The sequence below is a fragment of the Canis aureus genome, chromosome 18 (assembly GCF_053574225.1).
Source record: "Canis aureus isolate CA01 chromosome 18, VMU_Caureus_v.1.0, whole genome shotgun sequence".
In the NCBI taxonomy this organism is placed as follows: Eukaryota; Metazoa; Chordata; class Mammalia; order Carnivora; family Canidae; genus Canis; species Canis aureus.
This window is the reverse complement of record NC_135628.1, coordinates 12146832-12170062: the sequence shown is the minus strand read 5'-3', so window position 1 is coordinate 12170062 and position 23231 is coordinate 12146832. Positions and strand designations below refer to the sequence as shown.

At 35.9% G+C, this 23231-nt stretch overlaps 2 protein-coding genes across 12 annotated transcripts in view; one reads left to right on the top strand and one right to left on the bottom strand.

Moving 5' to 3' along the window:
- GPR141 (G protein-coupled receptor 141) overlaps positions 1–11615 on the top strand; it is a 45183-nt gene extending 33568 nt beyond the window's left edge. For 3 of the 4 annotated variants that reach the window (XM_077856181.1, XM_077856185.1, XM_077856182.1), the window contains one exon: positions 8838–11615. In XM_077856181.1, coding sequence (XP_077712307.1) covers positions 8852–9757 — 906 coding nt within the window. In that variant the 5' untranslated portion in view covers positions 8838–8851 and the 3' untranslated portion in view covers positions 9758–11615. Of the gene's footprint in view, positions 1–2090; positions 2207–8837 lie in introns of all 4 variants that reach the window. The other variant, XM_077856184.1, reaches the window with a different exon arrangement.
- THAP5 (THAP domain containing 5) overlaps positions 1–23231 on the bottom strand; it is a 143848-nt gene that overhangs the window by 104422 nt on the left and 16195 nt on the right. The gene's annotated exons all lie outside the window — the stretch shown is intronic.

Sequence of the window (23231 nt, the reverse complement as noted above, 5' to 3'; positions counted from 1 at the left end):
AAACCATGTGGAAAGACTTTGGGGTGGGGACATGTCATGGATGTCATGGAGGAAAAACAAAGAGTGAAACCATGTTTAGTTAGAATATACCAATGAAAGTGATAGTTGTAGGATATACAATCAAAGAAAGAGTAGGGGGGAGGCAGGCTTCAGTACTTTAGGACCTAATAGACCACTTTCCAAATTTTGATTTGGCTCTGAGTAAAATAAGCAGCCATTATAAAATTGTGGTAAGAGGAATGACATTGAAGAGCACTCTGGTTGCTGAGTTGAAAATAGACAGTAGAGGAGACAAGAGTCAAAGGAGGGAAAATTCATGGGTAGGTCAAAATTCCCTGGGAACGATGATATAAAAAAAAAAAAAAGGAAAGATGATATGACTTGAAACAAAGTGGTAGCAATGTAAGTGGTGAAGAGTAGACATGTTTCAGATTTGATTTTTCATAACCTTTTAACTTAGAAGTAATTTTTTAAGAGTTTAAGTAATCTGTACACCCAACATGGGACTTGAACTCACAACCCCCAAGATCAAGAGTTGCATGCTCCACCAAATGAGCCAGCTAGGTGCCTCTAACTTAGAAGTGTTTATAAAAGTATAAGTATGGAGCAAAGGACTTCAATATACCCTTCATCTAGATTCCCCATTTGTAATATTTATCGCATTTGCTTTTCACAATGCGATAAATATATATATATATCACATATAAGCACATATACATACACACATATATTTTGATCATGATTCTTTGATCCATTTGAGTGTATACTGAAGACATGGTGCTTTTATGGTATACAGTGTATATTTTCTAGGAACATAACATTTTTAATATAATGACACACGATCAAAATCAGGAAAGTAACATTGGTGCAACTCTATTATTTAATCTACAGACTTTATTCATGTCTTACTCATTGTCTCAGTAATGTCCTTTTACAGAAAAAAAATCTGGTCCAGTGGATTATTTTGAAGGAGAAGGGATAGGAATTGGTTAAGGAGTTCAGGTGAATTTGGGGAGAAAAAGAGGAATCAAGGAAGATTCTAAGGTTTTTCACTCAAGCAACTAGAGAACAGAGTTCCTATTATGAGCCTGGGAGGATATTGGGAGGAACAGTATATGTGTATGTTTGGGAGGTGGGAGGAAAAGCATAGGAGTTCAGCTTTAGATACACTAAATTTGAGACGTTTTGTTAGACATCCAAGTGGATATGTAGTTTGTCTTTTGTGACTTGAAATTCTATCTTTGATATGTCCAATGTCTTTTCTATTAATTTGGCTCAATCCTGAGTAAAATCTTCAACATGAAGATTTCTTCTTCTTTCTTCTTCTTCTTCTTCTTCTTCTTCTTCTTCTTCTTCTTCTTCTTCTTCTTCTTCTTCTTCTTCTTCTTCTTCTACGTATGAGGAATGTTCTTCAGTTATCTATTTGAATATTTCATTCCATTCTACTGTTTCCAGATGCTGTTGGAACTTCTAGATTTGCCCTAGGTGTTTCTTAGAGTTTCTTTTAAACCATCTGTCTTTTGTTGTTGTATTCCATCTGTGAGAATCCTTCTGAACATTCTTACAAGCTCACTAATAGTGCTGGTTCAGTATATCTTTTATCCAGTAACAACTATAATTGAATTTCTCATCATTCTCTTCTATTTGACAGTATGTATTAAAATTTAAAGTTACTCTTTTCTCTTTTAGAAAACTAACTAGTCTCGTAGTTCTTTTTGCCTGAGGGATTTGATGTCTTTTTAATGTGTCATTTGTACTCTTAAAATATTCAGTGATTATTCCTATTCTTTTATAATTGATTTGATATGAAGATGTCATCATTGCCAATGGACATACTTGAAACACACAAAATCTTCTCCAACCTCAATCTTCAATTTTGTTTAGTTTGGGGCAATTCCCCTAAGCGGTACCATTTGCACCAATCCTTATGATATTTAAACTTGATCGGCATAATAGCCTGCTAATGGTATCGCTCTTTTTGTCTTGCCTTCCTCTAATCTTTTCTCCAATAAAACCAAAAACAAGCTTTTAGAATTGAAGTATTAAATGGCATTTTATATTTTAAAATTTGCATCTTTCATAATTTTCAGGATAAAATAGGAAGTCCTAGGAGTGGCAACATGCTATGTATTTGGCAAGCCTCATCTACAGAAATTCATCTGTGTTTTATTCATTTACCTAATGTTCCAGGCACAGCAAACTACAGGTAATTCTCTGAACATGCTTTTTCTCCAACTCTTGTCTATACATGGAGTACTGTATCTCTTCCTGTCTGCACCTGGAACTTCAAAGCATCCTTTAAGATCCAGCATCTGTTACACATCTGTGCCCAAGAATTTCTCTATTGCCACTACATGCTGATGCTTTCACTCTCCACTATGTGTTAAATCAATTACTCCCCTTTCTGAATTCTTGTGGCAGTTTTTAATGCCCAGTAGGTGTTGCAAATAAGACAGAGAGGCAGAAAGAGATCAGAGAGAAAGAGATTTAAATGCAAGGATGTGTTTTGTTCATCTCAGAATCTTCACTATATACTATACAAAATACAATGACCTGATTTGTTTATTAAATTAAATGAAAAATCCCATGCTGATTGTAGTTGCTTTTCTATTTAAACAAGAAGGGGTCTGGGACCTAAGGTCTACGCACTCAGGAGGACACCTTTTTGTAGGGCTCTACAATTTTTTAGGACTCTCATTTTGTAGGCTGGTCTCTGATGTTGGCTCTGTCATGGATTCTTTATAAAACAACTACAGAAGCCATTTCTAATATCTCACTTCTAATATTAAGGTAGTTTTTGGGCCATGGGCAATGACCACTGAGACCTAAGCAAGTTTGTAGGCAAAGAATTGGGAAGGGAATTGTCGAGACACAAGGAAATATCCCCCAGCCAAACCACAGGGTAAGCTGAGGAGCTCTGCAGTACGTAGACTGAGGTCAGTACAGATGATGAAGAAATCATTCAGGCAGGACAGGGAAATCCTGGTGCTTTAGTGGCATAGAGGCTAGATCTAGAACTACAAAAGCCAACGGGAAGGATCTAGCATAGCATGCAAAGAAGTTTACACATCTCCAAGAGACAATAGGACGCCAGGGGAAATTTTTTAAGAAGAGACACAAAATCATTTATCACAGCATTTAGACTCCAGTCTCAGTGTCTAGCTGCACATTTGGGGTCTACAGAGGATCTACAGAGAGATCTACGGTGTTATCAAAAGCAATAGAGAAATCAGCTATCAATCAGTGGAAACTAACTGGTAGATGTGATAAGCAGACTGAAGCTTAGAGGGCTCAGTCAAAGAGAACTGGCTAAAACTGTTCTGTCCCTGGGGAAGGAGGCCAGAGAAACTGTGCATATGCCTGAGATAGAGCAATAGAGATTATATAATCTGAAGAATGGCGAGGGAAAAGGACAAGAACCACATGACAATCTTAACAGACACAGAAAAAGCATTTGACAATATTCAACACCCTTTCATGAAAAAAAATCAATAAACTAGAAATAAAAGGGAATTTCCTCTACTTGATCAAAGGCATCTATAGTCTCACAGTGAATATCATAACTTTACACTTTAAGAAAAACCTGGAGGTTTTAAAGATAACATTGTAGGAATGGCATGAAAATAGTAACTCCAGGGCATAGAATGAGGGTGAGGAAATGTCAGGGTGGGGGGTGGTCATAACAGGAGATATACCTTGAAATATAAGTTGGGGTCAGATTGTAAAAGGCTCATATGACATGGTAGGTGCCAAACTTCATTCTTTTCACTAAAAGGAACCAAAGAAGGATTTTAAGTAGGAGAATGAAAGAAGGCAGAGGGAAACTGAATTTGAGGCCATGCTTCTTGTTAAGCTTCAGGAGTCAATCATAGATAAGGAAGAGATCCCGGCAAGGTAGTTTGTGTAGAAACAGGGAGACAGTCCTGCTCCCTTAGAAGAGTGCTCTGGATAAACTATAGATAGTTTATTTCTGGGGTCTTGACATCAGTTACTAGACTAGATCCAAATGGGGTCCGGTCAAGAATATGTTTAATAAAGTTAAGACATTTTTTCATCATTATTTCACCCATTCAATTAACAACTTGTGGCGATTATTAAAAAATAATCAGGGTGCCTGGTTGGCTCAGTTGGTTAAGTGTCTGACTCTTGATTTTGGCTCAGGTCATGATCTCAGGGTCGTGAGACTGAGTCCCACATTGGTTCCATGCTGAGTGTAGAGCCTACTTAAGATTCTCTCTCTCTCTCTTTGCCCCTCTGCTCTCTCTCCTCATACACAAAGATGTGTGTATTCTTTCTCTTTCTAAAAAAAAATAAAGTTTAGATCTCAAGGATACAAAAAGGGGATTGAATAGGATAGAATATTTCAGGAAAAGGTAAAACAATGAAGATATATGGATAAGATATCTAAACAGGATCAGCAAATAAATGTAAATGTTGTTTAAAGACATTTTCTGGTTCCTTGTATTACTAATGGATCATCTTCATGGAAGAGAAACTACACCCCTTACTTTCTTTCAGGTCTTTTTTTTTTTTTTAAGATTTTATTCATTTATTCATGAGAGACACACACACACACACACAGAGAGTCAGAGAGAGAGAGAGAGAGAGAGAGAGAGGCAGAGACACAGAGAGAGAGGCAGAGAGAGAGAGGCAGGCTCCACGCAGGGAGCCCGTCGCGGGACTCGATCCCAGGTCCCCAGGATCATGCCCTGGGCCAAGGCAGGCACCAAACTGCTGGGCCATCGAGGGATCCCTCTTTCAGGTCTTAAAGAGATCAGCTGTACTCTTTGGCAAACAGTTTATATTATAATAAATAATCAACTGAATAAAGAAAGATATCTGTATCATTTCCAGGTATACAGACTTTGAAACCAGGGAAATATATGTACCCTATGATCGATCAAATCCATACTTAGGTAAATTCCCAAAGAATGGATACTTATTTTTACAAAAGATATTTATAAGAATGCTCAGAATGGCATTATTTATAATGGCCTTATAACTGGAAATAATATTATTATCCATCAACAATAGAATGAATAAGGGACACCTGGGTGGTTCAATGGTTGAGTGTCTGCCTTCAGCTCAGGGCGTGGTCCCGGGTCCAGGAATCAAGGTCTGTATCGGGCTCTGCACGAGGAGCCTGCTTCTCTGCCTTTCTATGTCTCTCATGAATAAATAAAAATTAAAAAAAACAATAGAATGGATAAATTGTGATATGCTTGTTCATACAGTATAATAAACCACAATAAAAATGAACTAATTAAAATCAAACACATGAATGAATCTGAAAGCATAATGTTGAGTGAATGAAGCTCAAAGATATTAAACTCAAATAAACTTCAAGGTTGGCAAACCTACTCCATGGTGTTAGTTGTCAGGATAGAGATTACCTTTGGTGAGGCTACGTTTACTCTGTTAAAATTCATTGAGCTATATATCCTTACAGCTGAGCACTTTACTATAGGTATTTAGCTTTCAATAACAATATTTACATTAATTTAAAAAGTTCATTAGTTTCTGTGGATAAAGGGAAGACAGGATTCTTGTTAATCTTTTTTGGAAGACAGAAGGGCAACTGAGAATTATGGTCTATGGGATAAATGCCATAATTGAAGTAAGCATGGTGCATTCCATGGGTCAAGGGACGAATGGTTTACAACCTGAATTGAGAGTGGAGATTATGAAAGGCTTCCTGGAGGAAATGATGCCTCAGTTGATTCTTGAAGGAGAAATAGGAAATAACAAGGTATGTCAGGGTTGTTACCTACTGACAACAAAACCCATGTTAGCTAGTTTAAGCAGAAGGTGTCTGTCTATATTCTGTAACACTTTACAAAATATCTTGGAATGTCTGGGAACCAGGGTTGGTTGTTACAGAGAGATCATGGCAGTTTATAAGAATGAAAGAGGATTTGAGAGAGATGATATGTGACTGATTATACTTTCTTCTTTCAAAAGTCAGTCCTGATTCTAGTTCAATAGCTGAAGAAAATGATAGAACTTATGGTGGCACATTCACCCCTGATTCAGATACAAATATACAATATAAATTACATATTTGCTTGACAGAACTACTTTTCAAAGGAAAAAATAAAGGACAAATACAGAGATTACCCATCACACAGAAGAGGTATAACATGAAGCAATCTTTTAAGTGGGTTACATGGAAATTCTATTCCATGCTCACAGAAGCAGAGCTTCTTTGGGGTCAGGTTATTATTACTGTTTTTTTAAATTAGTTTTATTGAGATATGAGTCATATGCAAGAAAATTCACCAATTTTAAGTGTGCAATTTGATAAGCTTTGACAAAAAACTACAATTGTAACCAACATGACATAAAACATCCCATCCCTCCATAAATTCTCTCATACCCCTGAAACATAGGCTCTGGGCTACACTGATCTTCTGTCTCATTAATTTCAATTTTCTAGAAAAAGAAATTATATGATATGTAGCCTTTTGTGGCTGGCATCTATTATTTCATACAGCGTTTCTTAACTCCCCCCCTTTTCTTAACTTTTAAAACTATTACCCTTGTAAAGAGCCTTTTTAGCCATTTATTCCCTAATTGTCTCTTCTCTCCTTATAAAATTTTATTTTATTATTTTAAAAAATATTTTATTTATTTATTCATGATAGAGAGAGAGAGAGAGAGAGAGACGCAGAGACATAGGCAGAGGGAGAAGCAGGCTCTATGCAGGGAGCCGGACGTGGGACTCGATCTTGGGCCCCCAGAATCACACCCGGGGCTGCAGGCGGCGCTAAACCACAGAGCCACCCAGGGATCCCCTCCTTATGAAATTTTAATGCCAAGATATACTCTGTGTTATTTATGTACTTATGTATGTGTTTTATGCATAAAAAGTAAAGTTTTTTCACACCTCAGGAACAAATTTTTGAGAATATATGATTTACATGTATGTGAGTTTAATGCTTTTGTGATTCATCAGTGGTTCACTTTTATTGCTGGGTAATTTTGATTGTATGAAAAGACATTTATGAAGTGAATAAGACTAACTGCAAATGTGTTACAAAGGTACTAAGACTATAATTCAACTACTGCTCTTCCTCAAATCTGATTCTCAGGCTCCCTGTTGTCAGTAAACATCTTTTTGTTTTTTTTTAAGATTTTATATATTTATTCATGAGACACACAGAGAGAGAGAGGCAGAGACATAGGCAGAGGGAGAAGCAGGCTCCCTGCGGGGAGCCCAATGCAGAACTTGATCCCAGGACCCGTGATCATGACCTGCACCAAAGGCAAATGGTCAACTACTGAGCCACCCAGGTGTCCTGTCAGTAAACATCTTTAACCATTTGTTCAAGTTAGAAATCTAGGAGTGACTGAGATACTTTCCCTTCATTCTCCCATATGCAGTTCATTAAATTCTATCATTTTCACCTCTAGATCCTTTTTTTTTCCCCCTTAAGATTGTATTTATTTGAGAAAGAGAGAGCATGAGTGGAGGGGAAGGACAGAAGGACAAGTAGAATCCCCACTGGACATGGAGCCTGACTCAGGGTTCCACTTGGGGCTAGAAGTGGGGCTCAACCCCAGGACCCTGAGATCACAGCCTGAGCCAAGGTCAGACGTTCAACTGACTGAGCCATCCAGGCACCCGACCTCTAGATTATTTCTTAAATCTGGTCTCAAGGAATCAGATTTTGCCATGACCCAGAACATTCTAGACATAGAAGGATGTTTTTAATCTTAAAGGAAATGGGAAGCCACTGAAGGAGTTTAAATAAGAAAATGTAAGTACTTGATTAGTGTAATTAAAAGATTCTTAAATCTTTCATTTAATAAAGAATAAATTATGGGTGGGGGGATGGGGTGACTGGGTGACAGGCACTGAGAGGAGCACCTGATGGGATGAGCACTGGGTGTTATACTATATGTTGGCAAATCGAGCTCCAATAAAAAAAATATACAAAAAAAAAAAAAAAAGAGAATAAATTAGAATGTGGATAATGAGTTAAAAGGGACCAACACTATTTGGGAAAAGGATTTCCCCAGAGAAAAAAATGGTAGTGGTTCTTTTACTCATTTGAGAGTATTGGAATGGGAGAATTGGTAGATATGCTGCATTTTTAGAGGAACCCATGAGAACTTAGCCAAAGTCTCACTGCTAAAAGATAACATAGCTGTGACATAAAGAAATTTACATACACTCCTATTGATTGTTGCTCTTTGACTTAATCGATTTTTCTTGGCCAAACTAACCAGTATCCTAAATGAATTATGTATATTCTCGAATCATTTGCTGATGAATTGAAAGGACTTAGAGAATTAAAATCATACTTCAAAGAAAAATATTTTGTGTACTTAACACACTCACTTAACTTTCCTTTCATGTTATAATTTTTCCCCCACTGGCTGCTGCAGTACTATTATCTATGTATCAGCTATAGATGGTCAGCAATCCAGTTTCATGCACACTTAAAAAAAAGATTTTATATTTACTTGAGAGAGAGTGAACATGAAAGAGAGAGCATGAGGGGGGAGGTAGAGGGAGAAGCAGGAGCAGACTCCCTGCTGAGCAGCAAGCCCTACTTGGGGCTCACTTCGAGGACCCACACGCACGCACATACACACACATCTCTGGGAGCCTCTCAATGAGGCCTCTAACTTATGAAAGCTTAAGAATCAATGACTTACTATGTTCTCAGTCTCGAGTATACAGATAGGCATATGACGTAGTCTTTATTCTTAAGGTACTTAAAATTTATATCATATAAACAAATGACAAAATCACATTGCTAGTGCTAAGAAGGAGATAAGAACAAGGTTCTGAAAGTTTTTCAGTTTTATTGGAATTTCGTCTCTTTCAGGTGACTTCTGAAGTATGGCTGGCCACAACACTTCTTCCTGCAGTCCTATACTGACACCCCATTTAACCACGCTCTACTTCATAGTACTCATTGGTGGGCTGGTGGGCATCATCTCCATTTTGTTCCTGCTGGTGAAAATGAACACCCGATCTGTAACTACCACAGTGGTTGTTAACCTGGTAGTGGTCCACAGTGTTTTTCTGCTGACAGTGCCTTTTCGCTTGACGTATCTCATCAAGCACACCTGGATGTTTGGGTTGCCCTTCTGCAAATTTGTGAGTGCCATGCTACACATCCACATGTACCTTACATTCCTATTCTACATGGTGATCCTGGTCATTAGGTACCTCATCTTCTTCAAGTACAAAGACAAAGTGGAATTCTACAGAAAACTGCATGCTGTGGCTGCCAGTACTGGCATGTGGCTGCTGGTGATTGTCATTGTGGTACCTGTGGTTGTTTCTCAGTATGGAACTTACGAGGTGTATGATGAGCAACATTGTTTTAAATTCCACAAAGAACTTGATCGAGCATATGTGCAAGTCATCAACTATATGATAGTCACCACTGTCATAGCCATTGCGGTGATTCTCTTGGTCTTCCAGATCTTCATCATTATGTCAATGATGCGGAAGCTACGCCACTCCTTTCTATCCCACCAGGAGTTCTGGGCCCAGCTTAAAAACCTATTTTTTATAGGAGTCATCCTTGTTTGCTTCCTTCCCTATCAGTTTTTTAGGATCTATTACTTGTACACGGTGGCAAATTCAAGTGACTGTAACAATACTGTTGCATTTTATAATGAAATCTTCTTGAGTGTAACAGCAATTAGTTGCTTTGATTTGTTGCTCTTTGTTCTTGGAGGAAGCCATTGTAAGCAGAAGATAAGTGACCTATGGAATTGCCTCTTGTGCCGTTAGTTATAAACTACAGTATTCAGAATTACTTTATTTTGGGAGTAAAAATGGGCACAGAGAAGTAGGAAGGTGTATTTCCTTACTTGATTAAAAACCATGCCTTAATATGGCCAAACAAGAAGACAATAAAATGCCAGAGCATTCATTCCAGTCTTTATTTAATCCCTACCATCTCTAAATGAGGCCTGAAGAGAGTCTAGTGATGTTCAGTCCACCTAGAGTTACAACACTGGATTATTTCCAATATAAAAGGTCTACTTGGCCCATCCAGGCACCATGGGTCTAATGGTCTCTGAGCTTCAGCAGCTTATTTTTTTAGTTTCATCAGTTTGAAACATGGTCTTCTTTAGGCTTTAGATTAGATACAGCCCTTTTTTCATTCTACTTAACCTTAGGTAAGTTAATCCTGGTAATGAATCAGCCCAAAGACACAAACTCTACTTGGCTAACCAGATAAGATGTCCATTCAACTCCCACCCTGACGAACAGTAGATAAAAAGCTGAGAACAGAAAGAAACTTTTCTAGATTATCATAACTTTGGTGGGAAGTCACTTATCTAGAAATCAAGAGAAAAAGAAGTCCTTGTGACCTTCTGCTATAACAAGGTTATCTAGATTTGACCTTTGAAAAGTCAAGTTTAATGGCATGGGATCAACATCCTCAATAACTACAAAAATCATCTAAAAGCCTACTAAACATATATGAATAAGGGTGAAACTATAGGTTAAAGAATATTCCTGACCAATATGCTCCTAAGCATTGAATTCCTAGGGAAGTGATTGCATTTTTCCCTTCTGGCTTTTTCAGAAATCTCTAGATGTCCTCGGCCACAGTTAATTTAGATTTACCTTGGAAAGAGAAAGTTACACTTTTTAGAATTTCCTTAAAGTTATGAGTCTTTAAATAAATGAAAACAATATTCTTAAAAAAAAGTTTTGAGAAATATATGTAAAAATTACTGAGATTAGACTATGAGATTAGGCCACTAAATTGATACATAGGCTTGTGAGTTTTTTTCCCTTCATGCCTATATTTTACTATTTCCCTCAAAGTTTCATAATTTCAAAACTCTCTAAGAAAGTAATCCAGTTTCATATCTAATGCTTCAAAAAACCTAGAGCAATTTATGATAGAAATAGAAGAATAGAATGAATTAAGGTAAAATTTTTTTCCCAGCAAAATAAATGTTCAGGTTTTAAAGACTTTTTTCATAATTTGTTATACTCTATGGATCCACAGATTTATTAGATGAATAAGAAATATCCCTGTGAGTTTTTATGATCACTAAAATTACTGAGTCATAGAAATTAATTTTGAGGAAGAAAAAGAAGTAACAAGCTACGTAGACTTGTTCTCCAAATTTTCCTGTTTTAAAATTTATCTATCCTTTTTTTAAAAGTTATATTTTCTTTTTTCCTTATTTGTTTTCTTTTCCCATTTGTTCTTAGTTTTTTCTTTTCCTTTTGACTCATAGCATTTGTAAGAAAATTTTTAAGATCCATAGAAGTTTTAAGAAAATTTGTTACACTCATAAAATTTATAATAAAATAATAAAATATAATAAAGATAGTATAGAAGGATATAAATAGTATATTAAAATTTCTAAACAATTATTTATGGAAATTACATCAAATTTCTCCTTATATATCTGTGTCTTACTATCATAATATCTGTTAACTTGTAAGTTATATTATAATCTCTTCCATATTTTAAATATGTTGAGCTCAACAATTATGATTTTCCCCGCATTATTACATATTATGACAAAGGGCTTATTTCTGTGGATCTCTAAGAAATATTACCAAATATAGAGATGCAATATTCCATAATATAATATATTCATCAATATTTAGAAAATAATTGGTAATTTTCAATGTGTCTGTTCATTGTCTCTAATTCCTAAGAAAATGAATCTCATGCAGGAGTGGGGACATCACTGGCCTCCTGTCAGGCCATTTTTGGATATCAAAATTATAAGAATATACTACTGGCATTTTGTGGCAGGGGCCAGAGACTAGACATCTCGCCTTGCACACAACTCTGCATAGTAAATAATTATCAGGTCTTGCTGTGTATTTGAATGTTCTTCCAGACATTTATGAAGTGAAACGTATGCTCATAATAATTGTCAGGTTTTATTCAGTTTTCATAAACACATAGTAATTTTTGGTATGGTTTTAATTTTCTGAATTTTCCAGAAATGTGGCTGCTATGGATACTGAGGAAAGATTTTATCCTGTTTTCCTCAGAACTTTACTAACTTTACTAAGAAAAGTGTATTATTAATGTCAACACCATCTGTAGCATCCAAATGTAACATAACACATCTGTAAACAATATTTGTAGCTGTCGTATTCAGGTGGATACTAGATACAGGTGACAGCATCAGACCGCCTGATTTGTCTCCTTTTGTGATCATGTCTGAGTATTTACACATTGAAGTATATATTATTTTATTATAAGTAACTTTCTCTTTCATTTTTATGTTACAGTTAGAAATTATATATATAATACTATAGGAGGGTTATATTATCTATAAATTTTGTTTTAGAATGGTAAAAGTGTTACCAAATATTTGCAATAAAAAGTAAGATTTTGGGTCTGCAAACATTGAGACCACCTGGGCTAGCATAGTCAATTTAAAAGGGAGATTTACCAATTATGACATTACGAACAGAAAAAAATATTCTTATATTTTGGGAATACTTTTTTTTTTTTTTAGAGAGAGAGTGCATGCACACATATGCGTGTGTGCGAGCTCGTGGGGAGGGAGAGAGGAAGAGAATCTTAAATAGGCTTTAAGCTGAGCAAGGAGCCCCATGTGGGGCTCAATCTCACGACCCTGAGATCATGACCCTGAGATCAGGACCTGAGCTGAATGTTTAACCAACTGAGACATCCAGGTACCTTTATTTTGGAAATATATAACCTCAGCTTGATTCAATTCTAAATTATTTCTTTTGTTTCTGTAATGATTAAAAGTGTAAATGCAACTTACAAGAAAATGTACATGCAGGGTTTTTGTTGTTGGTTTTTTGTTTGTTTTTGATAAGACAAAAGCATTTCACTGAGCCTCACAACTCTCAAGTTGGCTCATGGTGAATATCTACCAGATTTTAAACCCAGGGATAATGACAATTTTTGAGGCCCAAACAGAAGGGTTGCTTCTGGCACCCATTAAAAAGCTTTCTACTCCACCTTGTTCATTTCTTAATTTTCCTCTGAAAGGGTCTTTGAGTTCCCTTCCTTCTTAACCTGACATAAATTAGGGAGAAAGAAACTATTTTACTTGTTGGTGAAATGAGCTTTGTGTGGAATGATTCAAGAAGTGGTGAAAATCCTCAAATCCTCATCTAATCCTCCTCAATGGGACTGCCATTATAACTGCATTCCTAGGGTAATAAATCAGTGTGAAGGGGGGCACTGAGCCAAGATGTTCTCAGTCACCAATGGGACTTGAATGGGAAGTCAGTGAGGTAAAACTGTCAAGTTGTCATTTCTTAGACTACACAGATTTTGCCCACTTAATGTCTAATAAGACGAAGCACAGACCAAGGACTCACACTTACAGGGGAGTGGTAGGAACAAAGAAATTCCCTGTGATAGGGGCTGATTACAGCACTTTGAAAATAGGTGGTCACAAAAACCCTATGGTAAACGGACACAGTAATGGTAGATTTGCTTGGATAATGCTGAGAAAGCTCTAAAGATCTAAAAAGGCATCCACAGATATCAGAAACCAGGCATCAGCTGGACCCTGAGAACTGTGGTCATGGCATGGTTGAGCCTATTTCTGTAACAGAATGAGCATGCTAGGTATTTGACAAGAGAGAACTTGGAAAAAAATGAGCAAGTCCTATTACCTGAAGGAGTAAATGTATTGTCTGAAACTTCCAGAGATTAGGAGCTGGGCCCTAATATCAAAATGTATCAGATGGAGGCTTCAACATGGGACATATTGTAAAAGCCCAGTGGTTAGCATCAGGCATCATATTTTAGGTATGATTATCAGTGGAGTCAGGATGGAGAGGTGGGGAAAGATGCTGAAACTGCTAAAAGCCTTATGCTTTAGGCTCAATTTTAGCCTTCAGATTGAGAAGAATCTGGACAACTAGCAGAAGCTATGGTGGACAGAAGCCTGGGTCTGAGGATAAGTAGATGAGAGCGAGAAGGGCCTGAGTGAGCCTTGGCTAGAAGTTCTGAGCAAGCAAGGGACACAGGAAGATGTTGAGCTCTTGGAAAGCGGACAGGGCAAGGAAGGTGACACTTAAGACAGTTTTCAACAGCAAATGAGAGGATGCTGGGTACCATTGTTTTATTGAATTTTGTCCTAGTATTTTGTCATTAAAAATGAGTGGTTTCTTAAAAAAAAAAGAAAAAAAAAAAGAAAAAAAAAGACATAAAAGGAAAAAATGAGTGGTTTCTTGAAAAACTGAAAGCTTTTCCTCTAAGATCAAAAATAAGACAAAGATGTCTACTCTTATGACTTTTATTCAACATAGTATTAGAAGTCCAAGTCAGAACAATTACAAGGTAAAGCAACAACAACAAAAGATAAAAGCATCCAAAGTAAAAAGAAGTGAATTTGTCTCTATTTGCAGATGACATGATATTATATGTAGAGGCAACAACATATTATATATAGAAAACCCTAAATATCACCAAAACACTATTATAATAAAGGAATTCATTAAAGTTACAAGATACAAAATCAATATTCAAAAATCAGTTTTCTATCTACTATCTAGATATCTATCTACTATCTAGTTTCTAGGCATTTCTATCTATTATCAACAAGGTATCAGAAAAAGAAATTAAGAAAAAAGTACCATTTATAATTGAAAAAGAATAAAATACTTTTAGGAATAAACTTAACTGGGCAGCCAGGGTGGCTCAGCGGTTTAGCGCTGCCTTCAGCCCAGGGCATGATCCTGGAGACCTGGGATCGAGTCCCACGTCAGGCTTGCTGCATGGAGCCTGCTTCTCCCTCTGCCTGTGTCTTTGCTTCTCTTTCTCTCTCTCTGCCTCTCATAAATAAATAAAACCTTAATTTTTTTAAGATTATTATAATCTTAAAAAATTTATAATATTATTATATTTCAAAATTTAACCAAGAGGTAAAAGGGCTGAACAATGAAAATTCTAAGATATTGATGAAAGATACTGAAGAAGATTCATGGAAAGATATCCCATGCTCATGGATTAGAAGAATTATTATTGTTAAAATGTCCATACCACTGAAAGCAATCTACTGATTCAATGCAAAATCAAAATTCCAATGTCATTTGTCACAGAAATAGAAAAAAAAATCCTAAAATTTGTATGGAACTACAGGAGATCCCAAATAGCCAAAGGAATCTTGAGAAAGAAGAACCAAGCTGGAGGTATCATACTTCCTGATTTCAAACTATATTACAAAGTATAGTAATCAAAACAGTATAATATTGGCATAAAAACAGACCCATAGATCAATGGAAAGAAAAGAGAGCCCAGAAATAAACCAATGCATATATAGTCAATTACTTTATGACAAAGGAGGGACGCCTGGGTGGCTCAGTGGTTGAGCACCGGCCTTCGGCTCAGAGCATAGTCCCGGAGTCCTGGGATGGAGTCCCACATCGGGCTCTCTGGAGCCTGCTTCCCCCTCTGCCTAGGTCTCTGTATCTCTCATGAATAAATAAATAAAATCTTAAAAGGAAAAAGAAGAAGAAAAGACTTTATGGCAAAGGAGCCAAGAATATACAATAGGGAAAGGATAGTCTCCTCAATAAATGGCTGGGAAAACTGGACTGCCACACGCAAAATAATGAAATGGAACCCTTACCTTATGCCATGTGCGAAAATAACCTTAAAATGGATTAAAGACTTACATTTAAAATCTCAAACCATAAAATTCTTAGAAGAAAACATAAGGAGTAAGCTCCTTGACCTTGGTCTTGGCAATGATTTTTTTGGATTTGACACCCAAAGTAAAGGTAATAAATGCAAAAATATGTAGGAATACATCAAATTAAAAGGCATCTGTACAGTGAAGGAAACCATCAACAAAATGAAATGACAACTTACCAAATAAAATATTGGCAATCACATAGCCAATAAGGGGTTAATGTCCAAAATATGTAAAGAACATACAGCTCAATAGCAAAACTCCAAACAATCTGATTAAAAATGGGCAAAGGAAAAAAAAATGGGCAAAGGAACTAAGTAGGTATTTTTCCAGTTAGGACTTACAAATGGCCACAGGTACATGAAAAGATGGTCAATGTCACTAATCATCACAGAAATGCAAAAACCAAAACCACAAAATGAGATACTACTTCACACTGTTAGAATGGCTATCACCAAAAAGACAAGAGATAACAAATATTGGTAAGGATGTGGAGTGCACTTTTAGTGAAATGTTAATTGGTAGAGCCACTATGGAAAACAGTATGAAGGCTCCTCGAAAAAATAAAAATAGAACTATCATATGTTCCAGCAATCTAATTTCTGGGTATATATCCAAAGAAATTGAAAACAAGTTCTTGATGAGATATCTGTACTCCCATGTTCACTGCAGCATTATTCACAATAGACAAGATATGAAAAAAGCATAAGTGTTCGCCAATTGATAAATGAATAAAGAAGATATACACAGTTGACTCTTGAACAAAATGGGCTTGAATTGGGTAGGTCCACTTATACACAAATTATTTTCAATAAATACAGAACAGTTCTATAAATAAATGTATTTTCCTTATGGTTTCAACATTTTCTTTTTTCTAGCTTTTTATAAGAATACGCACACACACACACACACATATATATACATATAAAGCATGTACAGAATACATTTACCGACTTTTTATGTTATTATTAAGGCTTCCAAGTTGCTAGTAGATTATTAGTATTAAGTTTTGGGGGAGTCAAAAGTTGTACATGCATTTTCGACTATATGAAAGGTTAGTACCCCAAACCCTGCATTGTTCAAAGTTCAACTGTGTGTGTTTGTATGTGTATGTATGATACCATATATGGTATGTAGAACCAAAAACAAACAAACAAAAAAAAATCAAAGTTGTAGAAGCAGAGAGTAGAATGATGGTTATCAGAGGCTGGGATGGTGGAGAAATGGGGAGATGTTGGGTTAAAAGGTACAAAGCTGTAGTTTTGCAGGATGAACAAGTTTAGAAATCTAGTGTACAGGCATGATGACTATATTTAATTTTGTTTTGGACACTGGAAATATGCTAAAAGTGATTTCAAGTGCGCTCCCCCCAAATATGGTAACTATGTGAGGAGAAATGTTAATTAGCTCAACTGTAGTAATCATTCCACTATGAATATATGTATCAAATCAGCATGTTATACACTTTAAATGTGCTTAATTAAAAAAAAATCTTTTAATGAGTGGTACCTGGCTGCCTCAGTGGGTAAAGAGTACAATTCTTGATCTCTGTGTTGTGACTTCAAGTCCCATATTAGGTATAGTGGCCACTTAAAATCTTTGGGGTACCTGGGTGGTTTAGTCATTTGAACGGCCAACTCTTGGTTTCAGCTCAGGTAATGATCTCAGGGTAGTGAGATGGAGCCCCAAGTCTGGCTCCTCCCGCAGTGGGGAGTCTGCTTTAGGATTTTCTCACTCCCTCGGCTCCCTCAACCTCTGCTCTAAAATAAATAAATAAATCTTTAAAAAAGTCTTTGAAAAATAAAACTAAAACATCTTTTAATGATAATATTAGCTTTTACCTTCCGTCATATTGAAAATACTATCAATACAAAAGTTTACAAAGACAAAAAGGCAGATGTTTTCTTTATTTAACACTAGATGGCAGCCCAAAGTAACAAATTGTATCTACTTTTCAAAGCTTAGAACTTGAGTTTTAAGGTTAATTTACTTAAGAGCAGGAGGTGGGAGAGAAGAGAAAATGAAGTAAAAATAACAAATTTTTAAAAAAGAGTAATATATTTTGGTGTTTTCAGAACTCTGCACTAGATTCTAAGGTTTTTTTTTTTTCAAAAAAAATTCCATAGTAACTTTGTTTTCTTGTGTTAAATAGGCTGAGAAACTTAAAATATATTTCTAGCAATAAGAGCAAAAATAATTCTGAAAGCAAGTATTTTTTTACTTAGCTCATATTTAGAGATTTTTGTACTTTGATAATGGTTTGTTGAAACTAACTTTTTGATCCTAAATTAAATTGATTCTTAAAAATAATGTGTAGAGTACACCATTGCCTTTATAGAGGATCAGGATTTTGGTGACCTGTTTCTGTTTTGTTTTGTTTTGTTTTGTTGTGAATGCTTGCAACATTTGAATGCTTTTAAGATAGGGTTTCAGGAAACTTCCCTAAATTTGAAATCTTGAAAAGTTTAGAGTTTATGAGGAACAAACCAATATATTACTTAAGTCTTCCCCTCCAATGACAGCCTTTGACTAGCTTTCAGAAACTTTATTCTTCTGACTTGTAGACAGTGTGATGAGACATTTCTCTAGCCACTAGGATGTAATTTATGACTGCTGAAATCTACATCAGAAAAAGAAAATCCAGGGAAGAGAAAGCAAGTTAAGATTTATCCTTTCTGCCACAATAATAAATAAATATATGGTGTCCACTGGGTGCCAAGTAGAGAAGTATTCATGAGAAATACATATTGTGATTTCTAATATGTAAAGTTGTTGGTGGTTGTTTTAATAATTTCAAGCTTTCAGAAAAATTACCAATAGAATATAAATATCTTCTTTTTCCCCGAACCATTTCAGGATAAGTTGCTGACCTGTTACCCCATCACTTCTTAATATTTTAGTGAGATTTCCCACAAACAAGGACTGTTTCTCCTACAAATCATTATACGAGCTTACAAATCAGGAAGTTAACATTGGTTCATGACTACTATCTAATCCACAGACCCCATTTAACTGTCACATTTCTTTTGTCTCCTTTACTCTGGAATGGTTTTTTGGTCATTCCTTATTTTCTATGACTTTGACACAAACTAGTTTTTTTTGTAGTTTATCTCTTACTTTGGGTTTGCCTCATGATTAGATTCATACTATGTATCTTTGGTAGTAATACCACAGAAGTGATTTTGTTTTCTTATTGTATTTCATTACCATTAGGTGGTCCACAATTCTGACTTGTCCCATTACTGATAAAATTCACTTTGGTCTTTTGATTTTTTTTTTAAAGATTTGAGAGCACAAGAACATGCAAACAGGACTAGGGGCAGAGGGAGAAGGAGAGGGAGAAAGAGAGGGAGAAGGAGAGAAGTAGACTCCCCACTGAGCATGGAGCCTAGTATGGGGGTTCAACCTCACGACACTGAGATCATGACCCGAGCAGAATCTAGAGTCCAACACTTATTTAACTGAGCCACCCAGGTGCCCTGGTCCCTTCATTAAGGTGGTGTTTGCCAGATTTCTCCACTGTGAAATTCTTTTTTTTCTCTTTGTAATTAAGTGTTTTGTGGGAGCTATTTTAGATCTACGTGTAATCATATTCCTCATCAAACACTGGCCAACTCTCATGGAAATATGTTCAATATCACTAGCATTCAAAGAAAAGCAAATAAGATAACAAAACATTTTTATCATAAGATTTCTTAACAGTTGATAATATCTTTTGATTGTGAGAGTAAAAGTCACTTTTATTGGAGAGCAATTTGGAAATATCTATAGGAGTTTTAACAGTACCTACCTCTTAGTATAGCAATTCTACATATCTGTCCTTAAGAAATCCACACATGCACAAAGATACAGGATGTATACAGCAAGGGTATATAGAGTGGGGGCACACTGCACCATTATTTATATTACCATAAAGTCATAAAGGAACTAAATGTCTTCAAGTGGGATGATTAATTATTAAGTTATGGTATATCTATGTTTTAGAATTCTATGAATTAAAAATAGAGGTGTATGTTTTGATTCAGAAGAAATCCTCCCTACTATTAAGAGGAAAAAGCAAGTTGTTTCTTTCTCCATATCTCATGTTATATGCACACAATCAGACTTTAAGCAGATCCTGACAAAAAATATCCCAAATCTAACTACTTCTTAGCGCCATTATCACTCTGTGCCATCAAGGTCCAGCAAAAAAACAGGTACCTCATTAAAGCTCGGTAATTTGAGAGTGTATTGAAGATGTACTGTTTAAAGGTACAAGTAGAGTTAGCAAACTCAACAAGAGATAGTATGAAATCTCAGGGTTAGCAACAGTTCAGAGCCCTCATTAGCCTACGTTTGAAGGGGTGAATGGTAGATGTCATAGAACCTAGAAAGAATAAAAATTTGAAGAGGGCAACCTGGGAGGAGCTAGGGGTAGAGGAACACACCAATTTCTGTGACTCTGCAGGAAGTGAGCCAGGACAATAGGTACTCTCCTTACTCTCTTCCTGCCCTCCAATTTCTGCCAGAGTGCCCCACTCTCAAAATCAAACCAGCCTCCTAGGTGCACAAAACACCATGGAGAAGCAAACAGAAAATATCTAAAAGACATCCTAATCCAAGGCCCTATCTTTTCTTGCCATAGCTTCCTAAATGCTCCTAACTGCTCTCAGGGCTTTCTTATTTGCCCTTGTACTGTCATTTATGCAGCAGTTGAAGGAATATTTTATTTCTCTGCTCTAAACTTTTTAATGGCTTTTTATCACACAGTAAAATCCAAAGCTACGGCCATTTTTCTAGCGTCGTGGTGATGATTCCCTAGGTCACTTCCAATTCACAGGTCTTCTTGCTATTCTTTGAAATATCAATCAAGTTCTAGACTCAAGATTTTATACTTGGTATTCCTGACTGAAACACTCTTTACCCAGATATTTCCATGGTTTTCCCCTCTATTTCATTTACATTTTGCCTAAAGTGTCACCTTGGAGTTCCTGGCTGGCTCAGTTGGTAGAGCATACGACTCTTGATCTCAGTGTTATGAGTTCGAACTTCATGTTGAGCACATAGATTACTTAAAAAAAAAAAAAAAAAAAAGTATCTAAAAACAACAACAAAAAAAAGTGTCACATTTCCAGAAAGACCTTCACTGATCATCCCACCAAAAATGTATTCCTATTACAATGTATTCCATACCTTGCTTTATTTTTCTTCATACTATTTCTTCCTCTCATGCATTGTATAATACATTCATTAGAAATTTTAAAATCATTTTCTCTCTTCAAATTGAATGTAAGCCTCAAGAGAACAGGAATATTTTTTCTGGTTTCTTTATTGTTGCAAACTCAGAATATAGAAGTTTTTTAAGGCAATATATGCTCATTAAATGTTGATAAAGGAATGAATGACTAAATGAATCCTTCAGGGTATGGGAGGGAGCAGTAACTTCCACAATGCATAGGAATAATCTATAATATATCTTTTGATATATACATAAATAACCAGAAATAACAGCTTTTATTATGGCTTTTATTGCCTTACAACATAATCATAAGCCATGGAACAATTTGGTCTGCTCAGTAAGTAAAATCTCTCTATAATTTACTAGCTTTAAGTGATAAGATAGCTTTTCTACTCACTTGCCAACAACAGTTGTCAAATACAAGCCACTCTATTACTGACAGGGGCCTTTGTGTATCCTGAGAAATGAACACTTCCCAAAACGGTGATTATTATGAACTTTATGTAACCGCTGAGCTTTAGGGAAGATATGATTTACTATTTATAAGTCATATTCTTTAAAAAGTCTACTCTGTATTTAATTACTTTTAAGGCAATAGGAAAATAACAGTTGCCCTTTTGAGCTAAAAACAAGGCTGGAGTTTAAGTCATTCGATTGTTTCCTTTTAATGGGTATGTGAGCCAGTTTACTTTCTCTTATTTTCTTCAGTGACCTGAGCATTTTTGATAGTATCACTTTAAAGCTAAAGAAAAAGAGCTAACTTATAGAAACATGTCATTTATTCAAGGCTTATAATGATTTTTAATATGCCCCAAGGAGATGCTTCTTTAATAACTATTTCTCTACATTTTTTGTTCAAGGAGAATGATTCTTGCATGAAATAGAATCAATGACTTTAGATATTGATTGTATTTTCTGTTGCTATGTAATTATTCTTCATTAAAGAATAAAAAGGAAGATTAAAAACTCACAATAGACATATTCAATTATTTTATATACATTTTCTAATTAAGTTCTCACCAAGCCAAATTAGGATGGACTTTTACTGAAAGTAATTTATGATCCAGGATGTTGTTTAAAAAGCACCAGAGATTTGATTAAATTTAGCAGTCATTTTTTTTTATATGTTCACCTTTGTTATATTGTTTATGATCTTATTGGCTAAAGCAGTTGCAAAGCACAGACTAACCTTAAATTATGTTGGAGGCTCCACGGGCATCCAGCATAAAGCTTTTAGTATTCCAGTAGGAGATGATTCTCTCAGGAAGCGAATCCTCTATTACAGATTCATTCAATCATAGAGATTTGTTTCAAAGCATCCTGAAATCTGAGCTAGCCCACTATGTTTACCAGCCCAAACCCCCCAAAGCTCAACTCTTGCATTACAACTCAAATATTTCATTATACATGATATTTTTTCTCTTCAGGATGGCCAGAAATCAGAAAGTCCTATTCATTACAGTATCTTACACATAAAATCTGGCTGAAGACCAGAGATAGTTAATAACTTTAAACTGAAGTAACTATGTTGGCAAGAAATTTCATAAACTCTAGAAACTGTATTCCCATCTTAGCACTGTGTAGGAGAACAAAATTGCTTAGGATATACCACTTAGTATGGCAGATTTGATGGTGGCATTTTCCCAGTTTCTTTCTCAACTAACCAGGAATATCACATGTCTTTACAAATCCAGATAGTAGGGATGTTTGCCATCATTTATATAATAGTCATTTTTCTGGTTTTCTTCTGTGTAACAATCCTAAAACTTGGTGGTTTAAAACAATAAGCATTTATTACATTTCAAAATTGCATTGGTCAGGTATTTGGGCATGGTTTGGCTTCTTCTGTTCCATACGGCACTGACTAAGTCATTTAATCACATTCAGCTGGCAGACTGGCTGGCCTGGAGGGTTCAAGATGGCTTCACTTACATGTCTGGTGCTTTGGTAGCCATGGCTAAAATGCTACGCTCATAATATTGACTGAAGCATCTTCACATGGCTTCTAGAACATGGTAAGCTTCCTATACTGTAACTGGTTTCCCCAAAATAGAGTGTTGTAAGAGGCCCAGGCAGAAACTGCAAGGCTTTTTATGATCTAGCTTTGGAAGTCCCAGAATATCGCTTCTGTCACACTTTATTCATTAAGCAAGTCACTAAGGCCAGCCCAGATTCAAGAGGAGGAATAGGTTCTATATTCTACTTCTTGATGGGAGTATGACACGCTTGACATGCTCCCTGTAGGGAGGGGGAAAAATGATGATAGCCATCTACCATCATGAGAGTATTAGAATCATGATGACTATGGACCCATGCTATGCAGTGCATCACCAAATGATTACTTTCCAAAAGAAAAGTTATCTTTAAAATG